At 35.2% G+C, this 12,207-nt stretch overlaps 1 protein-coding gene across 1 annotated transcript; it reads right to left on the reverse strand.

Moving 5' to 3' along the window:
• Positions 1-1,772: 1,772 nt before the first annotated feature.
• On the reverse strand, positions 1,773-2,615 carry LOC123637699 (40S ribosomal protein S6-like). The gene has a single exon (XM_045550687.1). It carries the CDS (start codon positions 2,575-2,577, stop codon positions 1,828-1,830), a length of 750 nt encoding a protein of 249 aa, XP_045406643.1. The 5' UTR covers positions 2,578-2,615; the 3' UTR covers positions 1,773-1,827.
• Between the last annotated feature and the right edge of the window lie 9,592 nt (positions 2,616-12,207).

The following is a 12,207-nucleotide window of genomic DNA, read 5'->3' on the forward strand; positions in this document are numbered from 1 at the left end:
TTTGAGGACAGGAATGACTTTGGAACTTTCCTTTTTCAAATAGGTAGAAGGTAAAGCTACAGAGAAGTTTGACTTGGAATAGTGCAGCATTGGAAGACAAAAATAATGGAGAAGGTAAAGTATTAGAAAGGAATGGTAGGATTGTGGATTTGAGGTAGAGTGGAGAAGATTTGGAATTAGCCTTTGTGCTAGGGAACCAAGGATGAATAGAAATTGTTGAATAGTAGCAGTGGATTCCTCCAAAGCAGACAGAAAAAAATATTGGTTAGTTAAAAACTCAGTAGTTTACTTTGAATTATGCATAACATTTTCCCCTTTCTGCTAATGTTAGATCTTGAGAAATAGAATGCTGTAAAATAAGATGTCTGACAGAACATAATGTTCTCTTTTCAGTCTGTACAATACAGATAACATAATTTTATACTATTAGACTTCCACAGGTGCCATGATTCTGTATTTTTGAAGTACGTCTTGGGTGATAGATGCATGAAATAAAATAGTAGGTTTTTATGCCAAAGTATTCAAAGCATATTGCCATTGGTAAAAAAGTATATAATATGCTCTTCCATGCTTATGAGATTTCAATTGAAAGTGGCCAACTTTATATAATTTATTGTATAGCATAAATAAAAGTTTCAGAGGTCTTTGAAAGAGTTCTGTTGCATTGAGCCATGCCATTAATCATTGCATTAGTGAGTGCTATTGCTATGGGGTTTAAGATTTTTGTATATTTAGCCTAAGGCCCCTGCTGCTAATTAAATGGTTTTATAAATATTTTAGATCTGAGAATGGGAGCTGAGAATGGGATGAAAGAGAAAAGGCAAAAGATCGGAAATTATCATTTATTTAGCACCCCCAAAGTGTCTGAAACTCAACATATTATACTTTAAGTTCTCAAAACAGACTTTTGGAAGTAGATGTTAATAGCTGCATTTTATAAGACTAACTCCATGAGAGATTAAATAAATATTCAAGTCTGATTCTAGAGGCTCTATTAATTCCACCATGCCATTAAGATGGAAAGTGTGTTTGTGTGTTTGTGATAAGCAAAGAGAAAAGGCAGTTCCAACAGCAGTGGCTGGAGTTGGCCAACTGCAATAGCTTTATTATGAGGTTAACTTCCCCCTAGGAAATTTATATCACCTTATAGAATCACAAGCACACACATTGTATAGAGAGAGCTGTGATCAATAACCCATCATATGAAGTAATTGCAAATAATCGTTGCCTTTTATCTATGCAGTTTATGTACATATACATTTTTTTAAATTGTAAAGTAAAAAACTGCCAAGAAATACACCCAACAGCTTTGATACGGTGGGGTTTTTTTTGAATGACTTATAGTGAATACCATGCTAATCTCACTATCCTATTTTAAATCATCCAGCACTTCTCATTTTATTTAGAATAAAAAGCAAATGGCTACCACTGACTTTGAGGCCCTACATAAAGTTGCTCCTTTGTCTTTTCCTACCACTCTTCTCCTACAGGCCTTCTTACGGTTCCTTCTCAGGTCAGACTCTTTCAGATTTTAGGACTTTTGTACTTACTGAAACTTTCTTTTCTGACTCCTGAAATTTAAATATCTGCTCAGTACTTATCTCCTCTGGGGGTCAGTTCTAGACTATCTACCACTCTGTTAAGTTGTTCTGTTTATTTCTTTATAGTACTTAACCACTATATGAAATTTATTTATTTATTAATTAATTGCTTACAGCCTTTTTCTGTCCTCTAGAAGCTAAACTTCATGAGGTCAAAAAACTTAATTTTCTTTTTTTTTTTTTTTTTTTAGGATATGGTCTTATTTATTATTTAACTCAAAAAGTCTTAATTTTGGCTGGACTCAGACTTAGAAGTAGATGCTCTCAGAGAGGACAGCCTACGTCTCTTGGCAATCTGTTCCTGGTGCTTTTCTTTGTCCTCCTTCATTCTCTTGGCCAAAAGTTTAGCATATTCTGCAGCCTCTTCCTTATTTTTCTTAGTACGCTGCTTCTTCAGAGCAATACGCCAACGTTTATGTTGCAGGACGCGTGGAGTTACAAGTCGCTGAATCTTGGGTGCTTTGGTCCTAGGTTTCTTACCTTCTTTGTTTAAGGGCTTCCTTACAACATATTGGCGAACATCATCTTCTTTAGACAGATTGAAAAGTTTGCGGATTCTGCTAGCTCTTTTGGGCCCCAGACGACGAGGTACTGTAGTATCAGTCAGTCCAGGAATATCCTTCTCTCCTTTTTTTACAATAACCAAGTTGAGAATGCTCAGGTTGGCATCCACAATACAACCCCGAACAGATTTGCGTTTTCTTTCTCCAGTTCTCCTTGGTCTGTAACAGGAATGCCCCTTACTCAGTAGCAGGCGAACACGGCCATGGGTCAAGACACCCTGCTTCATGGGGAAACCTTGCTTGTCATTCCCACCACTGATTCGGACCACGTAACCCTTCCATTCTTCACCCAGAGCGTCGGCAGCAACTTCCGTGGCCATACGCTTCTCATAGAAAGTACAAAGTTTGCGTTCATCGTCCACTTCAATGAGTTTCTGGCAGCCAGTGGCTGGGAAGGAGATATTCAGCTTCATGTTGAAGCCGCTGATCACCTCTGAGGAGCCACGAAAAAAAGAAACTTAATTTTCTTAATCACTTACATTTCTAGCAATTAGAACACTATTTGACATACAATAAACTATTAATAACAATTTTTTGAATGAATGAACCTTTTTTTAAATGAAATGAAAAACGTTTAAAAAATCCCAAGGAATCTACAAAATAATTTCCAGAACTAATAAGTGAATTCAGCAAGGTCTCAGGATATAAGATAATAGACAAAAATCAATTGTACTTTTATATACTAGCAACAAATACATGAAAACCAAAATTAAAATTGGTAATTGCTTAAAATCAAAACTACTTAGGTGTAAATCTAACAGAACATGTACAGGATTCATGCTGAAAGTAACAAAACACTGATGAAAGAAATCAAAGAAGATCTAAATAAATGACCACGTTCATGGATTGGCAGACTCACTATATAGTAGAGATGTTAATTATCCCTGAATTGATACACAGGCTTAACACAATTTCTGCTAAAATCCCAGCAAAGTTTCTTTTTTTATTTTTATTTTTTTGTGAGAACTAAACCTCCAGCTGACTGAACTGACCCCTTCTTTGCCAAGGGGACCCCAGAGAAACCTTAAAAACTGAGTTCTTGGCCATGATGGGACAGGAGGTCAGACATGCTTCATTGTACTCCCTCTCTTTTATGATTAGACACAACAACTGACCAGTATTAATGTTAAAATAGAGATCATAAGACTGACAGAACATACTGTGTCAATAAGATACCAAATTACAAATAAGATCTAAGGTCATGTGAGGCAAGGGTTAAGTCATACACCTGTATAGGTAAAAAGAAACTATATTCTAGCTGCCACAAGGTTTTTCTTTTTTCTCTAGCAGCTAAACAAGCACTGGCCTCAAGATATGTAATATGAAAACAATTGCAGCTTATTCATGGTCTGCTGCTGATTAAGTAATCCCCTTATTTCACAAGCCATAACTATAGGTTCAAAGTTCAATAACTTTCTCCTGATCAGAGACCACTGACCATGGAGTGGTTCTGGCTGATTTATAGAAGCTGCACATTTGAGTAACTTCATTTCCCTGCTTGACCTTGTGATGTATAGGACTTAATTGTAATACATCAAAATATTAAGTCTCCACCCCAAAGTGAACACGGAATGTTTATTCAGTATGCATGTGGTAGGACCCCCATCATGAATATTCATAGCTCTTCCTGTAACCTGTTGAATGTGTATACTTGGCCAAGGCATTCAGTATAAATTCCTTTTCATCCTCCCCCTCTTGAAGTGCTTGCCTTTCAGTCTCTGCCATAGGCCTGTTTCTCAGCCTGTCAGAATGGCCACCTTGCAGGCTATAACCCTTTATAAGAAGCAAAACTTCCCTTTCTAAATTTATAGATCTCATGATTTTTAGTTGATGTTAGATACAGGCAAAATTATTCTAAAATTTATATGGAAAAACAAAGAAACCAGAATAGCTGCAACAATTTTGAAAAGGAAGAACTAAGTGGGAGGGATTGCTCTACCCAAATTTAATACTTCTTATATACCACAGGAATTAAGACAATGTGGTATTGGTAGAGAGATAGACAGGTAGATCAGTGAAGATTCAAGTACCCAGAAATAGACCCACGCAAATATATCCAGCTGTTTTTTGGCAAAGATGCAAAAGCCGTTCAATGGAGGAAGAGTATTCTTTTTAACAAATGGTGCTGGAGCAACTGGCTATCCATAGGGAAAAAAGAAACTTTGACATAAACCTCATATTGTTTGCAAAAACTCAAAATGGATCCTATATTTATCTATAAAACATAAAACCATGACACTTTAGAAGAAAACATAGGAAAAAATCTTTGCTACCTAGGGCTTGGAAAGAGTTCAACAAAAGCAAATGAATAAATTGGACTTCATCAAAATTAAAGACTTTGCTACTAAGAGAATGAAAAAACAAGATACAGACTGGGAGAAAATATTTGTAAACCATGTCTCTATCTGACAAAGGACTTGTATCTAGAATAAAGAACTCTCAAAACTCAAAAGCAAAAAAACAAAAACAAAAAGCCCCTTTGTACTTCAAAGCATAATGTCAAGAATGTGAAAAGACAATCCATAGAATGGGAGAAAATATCTGCAAAGCATATATCTAATATATCTGATAAAGGATTATACTAGATATGTAAGGAACTTCTACACCTCAACAACAAAAACCCAATTCAGAAATGAGCAAAGGACTTGAATAGACATTTCTTCAAAGAAGATATACATACCTCACAAATCTAGATCTTTGCAAAAAAAGAAAGAAAAAGAAACAAAAAACAAAGAAAATATACAAAGCACGTGAAAAGATATTCAACATCAAAACCGCAATGAGATACAACTTTACATGCATTAGGATGGCAATTATTAAAAAATAAAACAAAACACAAATAATAGAAAACAGCAAGTGTTGACAAGAATGTGGAAAAATCATGCATTGCTGATGGTTATGTAAAATTATGTAGCTGCTGTGGGAAACAGTTTAGTGGTTCATCAAAAAGTTAAACATAGAATTACCATATGATCTTGTAATTCCACTTCTAGGTATACATCTGAAAGAATTGAAAGCAGGGACTCAAACAGATATGTGTACACCAATGTTCACAGCAGTTATTATTCACAATAGCCAAAAGGTGGAAACAACCAAATTGTCCCAAAGAGATGAATGGATAAATAAAATGTGACATAGAAATATAAACGAATATTATTCATCCTCAAAAGAATAAAATTCTGATACATGCTACAACATGGATGAGCCTTAAAAACATTATGCTAAGTGAAATAAGCCATTCATAAGAGCACAAATATTATATGATTCCACTTATATGAGATGCCTAAAATAGTCAAATTAGAGGTTTCCAGAGGTTGGGGGGAAGACAAATGGGGAGTTGTTGTTTAACAGGTACAGAGTTTGTTTGGAAGGATGAAAATTGTTGGAAATGAGTAGTGGTGATGATTGCACAACAATGTGAATGTACTTAATGTCACTGAACTGTATGTTTTAAAATGGTAAATTTTGTGTTGTATCTGTTTTACCACAATAAAAAATTAAAATGAACAGTAAAAAAGTCATGCAATCCAATGGACTTTCAGAGACAAGATAATGTTGCAAGGCAGTGTTACTTGGGATTAGGAATAAGAACTCAACTGGGGAGTTAGATCACCTCGGTTTAAAATTCAGTGCCATAATTTATGAGTTATATAATCTTGGGAAAATTAAATAATCCACAGGCTTCAGGCTTCTCATATACAATGTTAATAACCATAGAACATACGGCTTTTGGATGATTAAATGAGATAATCCTTGGAAGGCACTTAGCATAAGTACCTGTCACATGATATTCACTCTATAAGTGAGTTCTTTTTGTTCCTTTGGATTATAATAATAGGTTAATAATAGCAATATTTAATGAGTACTTACTATGAGCTTGGCACTATTTTGAGCATTTTCCCAAGTATTAACTCATTTTGTCCTCAAACAATCCTCTGATCATAAATACACAAAGAATTCTATTGTCAAACAAGATACACAAAAATTAGAGATTTTTACCCTGTATCAAGCTTTGCTAATATTCAGTACAAGGAATCACAAGGTATAGGCTTGGTAGGGAGGGTTCCAGGACCACCAACACTGTTCCCCATGTCCTTTCTGGCTCTATCAGGATTCACTCTGGCACAGATTAACATATGCGGTCTTTAAATAAGTAATGCATCTGGCTACATTACTTATACAAAAGGGAGTTTTTTTCAGTAATAACACTTTCCATTTTATACTCAGATAATTACTAGTTTACATGATCCTAATCTTTCCATAGATTAGGATCTCTCCACCAGAAAATACAATCAATATGTTTGCCATTACAATGTTCATAAGGAGATTTAACTAGATCACCTTCTTTCTTTCTGGGGGGCCTCCCTCTTTTAAAGAGAGAGGATGGATTGCAGGCACACTGCTAAGCAGTTTCCTCCCAGGCAAGTACTAGTACTATTCACATTTTAAGGTTGAAGAAATTGGAACACAGAAAGGTTAAGTTAGTGGTGTAAAGTTAACTAGCTAGTAAATGGTGGAGCCTAGATAAAAAATATTACGGTTTATTGCATACCCACATACACTAAATTGCATAAAAAATCCTTAACTGGACTCACATTTAATCTCTCAATAACTTAACATTTGAAAGATGATATTCCAATAGATACGTAAAATATACGCATATATAGCAGTACATTGATAGAGAATATTATACAAACATTGTTTTCTTCTTGTGTTACCTTTTCAGGAATAGCACCACCATCTGGTTATGCAAACCAGAAATATAGGAGTTGGCCACGAAACTTTCCTCTTCTTCACCCCCATATCCAACACCCTGAGAAGAAATCCTGTCATTTCTATCTCCTAAATAACTCTGTAAGTGATTTATTTTTGCTTTACTTCTTCCCTATCCTCTAATCCAATTACTATCTTCTCTCTCTGGAACTACTGCAATAACAAATTTCCAGATTAGAAAAATAGCCTAAATGGCATATTCTTAAAATTTAATCACCATACCAATTGCAAAATGATCTCTTCAAAATGCAAGTCTGATCATGTCATTCTCCTATTTAAAAAATGTTAAGAATTCCCATTCTTAAGAGCAGAAACCTTTATCACAGTGTACAAGGCACAGTGTGGTCTAACTCCCAACTATATTTCTAGCCTTGATTCACACTATGCTCCCTCTTGTTCTCTGTACTCCAGCCACACTGGCCTTTTTGCAACCGTGGTAATTTCGGTGCTTTCTCTTTCCAAATGGCCTTTGCATATGCTGTTCCCTTTGCTTAGACATTTTTTCCTTTCTCTTTTGCCTGGTTGTTTATGTATGCTTCTGACTTCAGTTTAGTTATTTCAGTGAAGCGTTCCCTCACCTGTCTGACGAGGCCAACTTCCCCAGTTATAGGCTCTCAACACATTGGCTCTAGGTAATTTCACTGATAAATGGTTAACAGAGAGTCAATTCCATAAATGACCAATTTGCTGAAAACAAATTTGGCAGTAGATGATTTGCAGAAGATCATTTCATCCCTTGGTCTAGGATGGTTCTCTGCAGCTGTCTTTTTGGCAGTGGCAGAGATAGGCAGAAGCCTAAGTCTGAAGACAGTAAACTGCATTTAAGGAGAAGCCCACCACTTGCTTATGTTGAAGTTCGGGATCACTGGGCATTCGAGAAGGGCTTGGCATTTGGAATCTGAAAACACAGAATTGATATTAAGCCCAGACACAGTCAAATTTAGGGTTAAAGAGCTATCATGAAAGGCTTACGCATCAAAACTACTGGGAAATGAAGACTTCAAAAAAAATTCTCAATAATTCAGTGAATTGCTCATTTGGTGAAATGATGATTTGGCAGACTACTTTTCATCAAATTGATTTTCTAGAAATTGGCTTTTGGCAAACTAGCTTTCAGTGAATTGTCTGTTAGGGAATTCAGTGAATTAGTCATTTGGAAAATTGACTTTTGGCAAATTGACTTTCTGAAAATTGATTTTTGGTATATCGGCCTTCTTATAGCATCACATACCTCACCTTGTAGCATTTATTTTGGAGCTAATGTTTTCCATTTGTTTTATGATTATTGGATTGGGGGTGCTCTCTCCCACTGTATGTAAGCATCACAATGGGAGGGCTAATATCAGTTTTTATTCACCATTGTGTTCTCAGCTCTCAGCACAGTGTCTGCACATAGTAAGCACTTGGTAAATATTTGTAGAATGAATGAAGAAAATCACTTTGCTACAGATCAAAATGGAATAAAAATGGATTTGAGACATCACTGAGCAGGGCTTAGTTACCAAATATTTAGAGGACCTGATTATGAGGCAGTTGCTTATAGATAAGTAGCCTATATGAATGCTGCATATATGTAAGATGGTACCATTTTAACCTTAGTAATGATAATAATAGTTGACCTTTATATATCACGTACTTTGCACCAGTTATTTATTTTTTTTGAGAGAAAATCTCACTCCATTGCCCAGGCTAGAGTGCAGTGGCATGATCTAGCTCACTGCAGCCTTGAAGTCCTGGGCTTAGGTGATCCTCTCGCCTCAGCCCCCCAAGTAGCTTAGCCTGGCTAAGTTTTTTTTTTGTTGTTGTTGTTGTTATTGTTTTCATTTTTTAAACAGAGAAGGTCTTGCTATGTTTATTGCCCAGGCTGGTCTGGAACTCCAGGCCTCCAGTGATCCTCCTGTCTCAGCCTCCGGAGTCACTGGGATTACAGTCGTGAGCCACTACATCCGATTTATGCCAGGTATGAACTCTTTTAATCCTCACAACAATCCTATGGGGTAGATTACTACTGATATCCTCATTTTACAGATGAAGAAGCAGAGGTGCAAATGGGATAAGGAACTTGCCCCAGGTCATACAACTGCCTAAACACAAGCAGTCTGGCTCCAGCATTAACCAGTGTATGCAGCTCTGCTGATGCAAGAAAACTGAAATTTTGGCCAAAATTATGTGATGGGGAATGAGCAGTTTATAACTTTTAATTTCTCTTAGGGGAGATATTATAGAGGAGGAAATGGGCTATGAGAAAGGAAGAGCATAGGTATAGACACTGAGTAATCTCGGAATGTAGTTTTGAGAAGTGTGATGGTGTATAACGATCAATGATGGTCTAAAAAGATGCCTGGAGATGACCCAAAAGGGGGATTTTAAGGTCCTTTGTATCTCCATTAGCCTGCTGAAAAGCTACTCCCAAAACATACAATAAAGAAACAGGGTATTTGCTTTGTAAGCACAACATCAACGCAAAAGTTCCTCTATTTACACTGGAACTAAAAACAGTGCCCTTGCTGTGCAAATTCAGTGTTATGACAATCTTCCTAATGTCTCCCTACCAAATTGTTGCTCCAAATGCCTTCTGTATAGAAATTCTGGTGCTGACACTTGTTCTCGTAGGATCACCAGAAAGGGAATGAAAGTAAGAGAGGTGGGAAATATATCAGGGTAACTATGGATAGTGGAGTTTGACTACATAGCTTACTGGAGACTTGTTAGCATAATTAAAATAGTACCTTACTATGCAGAAAGATAGAGATCAAAAAGAGAAAACGAGAACTTATTGCTTTAATGTAAGCCTTTGTTTTATCATTTAACATTTACTTTCTATATGTACCACATCTAATTTTTACAACAACTTGCAAGTAGGTTGATTCTTCCTACTTCACAGGTAATGGAACAGACTCAGGGTAAGTGATTTCTCCATGGTCACATATCTAGTGAGTGATCTTGTGATTATAACCAAGATCTGTCTTATTTCAAAGCCTATGCAATTTTTACTACACCATACCCTTCTTGTTGGATATTGTAAATGGCAAGGACAATAATGACAGTGTTGAAAATTGGATGTTTGATCTCAAGCACATATTGCACAGAATGAGAAGAAAAGCACAGTTTGTACTAAGCAATGAGTGTTGGTGAATGATACAAAAAGACCTCTGGTATGACAAGATGTTATAGGCTTATCTTGCACTTTTCCTGCCCCACCTCTGGAAGTAGCTATTTCTCCAAATTTATCTTTGTTCTTTTTGTAAGAAGTAGTATTTAGTGACTACATTCTGGATATTACCAAATTTCCTTGTTTCTATTGTTTCTGGACCATTTCAAAGTCAGAGCTTTCTTCTTCTCTCTTTCTCTCTCAATAGATAAATATATTGATTTTTAAAAATAAAATCCATCATGAGTTTATACTTATATTTCCAATTCAGATTCAGAACTATAGGATTTTTATTTAACTTCACTGATCATAAATCTGCTTGTGTCCTTTCAAAGATTATAAACAATTGTCAACAATATAAACATAATTACTCATTTGACTATCATACAATACGTATAAAATAATCCCCCCCAAGCAATATAATGTATAGATTTGGGCTCCAAATACTTTAGGGAGAATCCAATGCATTATTCACTAACAAATATTTTTTTGAAATAAGATTTTTTTAAAAGGGAGGCAGGATTTTGAAAATTACCTTTCTTTTTAAAGTTTTCTGTAATCCTTATAGCCATTCAAAAAAATCTCTGAACAAATTCCATTCTCAATCCTCCAAAGGCACGCACACAATGACATAAATTTGTGACCAGGATTTGTTGTATGATAATATGGAAACTGTGCTTTTAGAGATCTTTTTGTGTAATAGTAGTAAAAGTTGTATATTTCCTTCCATTTCTGTATGAATAATGCTGCTTCATTGAGTTTTTGGTTTCATCTGTGAAGAAACTATTCTTGATCTTCCAATCTCTATCTTTTACAACTTTTTAATAAGGTAGTCCAAGATAAGATCATATGACAGACGAAATTACTTCCAAAGGAACTAGCAATAAAGACATTAGTTATTCCATAAGGTTTGGTATACTGCAGAATCATTTCAACCACAGAGCTGATTCAACTATGAAAAATAAGGTGTTCTTTTTCCTCTAGCTCTTTTGAGTTGATAATCAGTAAAGTAATATTGCTTCATTTGTTTTTTTAAAGGGTGAATAAAATTAATTTTTCTGTTTGACTAAAAATATGATTCAATAAATGGTTGAGAAAATGCTACTTCATGTAATTAATTTTTTTCAGAACATGATTAAAAGGTTGATAAAAATTTTTAGCCTGCTGAAAAGCTACTCCCAAAACATACACATTTTCAGGTTAATTCTTTTGCTTTCCCAAGCTCACTAAGCCATACTTTTCTTGGGGAGTTATTTTTCCAATCTGAGTAATTTAAAGAAGGACAGGTTGATTAAATTTCAGCCAAACCAAGATAAAGTTTACTGGCAGTAGACAATAAGAGGTAGATTAACATCTAATATGTCAGTATTTATGGGTATAAATAAAATTAGCTGGTTCCAGCCTATCAGGTTAAAAAGAATTCTTCCTTAACTCTTGCTGCAAGATTTCTCTCCTTTAGAATAAGAATATAGGATTCAGTGGTGTAATTTTTTGCTTTTTAACAGGTTTTCCATATAATATCAAATGATATTTATCAACATGATTTAACCTTACCAAGACTTTATGGTTGAGTTCTTACGTTAAAATAATAAATTATCAACTAAATCATCTTTTTATGCTACATCCCTTTCAACCCCCAAAGTTCTCCATGTTGTTGACAATTCAGAATTTTAAATATTTAAAAATTCAGTAATACCCAGCTATTCTTCCTAATAAACTTCCTTCAGTATTTATGATAGTTATAAACATTAATCTCCTTTATGTTGTGGACAGTCAACAAAGAAGCAGGAACTGAGGCCTTGTAATAATGATAATAAATGATTTTAACCACTTGCTTTGGTCAGGCCAGGCTTAATGGATATGAATAGCATCTGCTGTGGAAGAAGTTGGCCAATAGTTGGGAAATGTGATTTGTGTCTAAAAGTTGAATGTAGTTCTTTGACTTTACCACTGCCCTAATACCAATTTTTGGGTATATCCAAGTTGGGGGGAATACATTTTGCCTCCATGTGTGATTAATTAAGAGTCTATAAACTGTTAGCTTCATAGTGTGTTGCATTTCTATTTTATGTTAATGTGTTTTAGATCAGATTTTTGGGACAGTGATATGATGAATGGG

Source organism: Lemur catta, chromosome 5, assembly GCF_020740605.2.
Source record: "Lemur catta isolate mLemCat1 chromosome 5, mLemCat1.pri, whole genome shotgun sequence".
Classification (NCBI taxonomy): Eukaryota; Metazoa; Chordata; class Mammalia; order Primates; family Lemuridae; genus Lemur; species Lemur catta.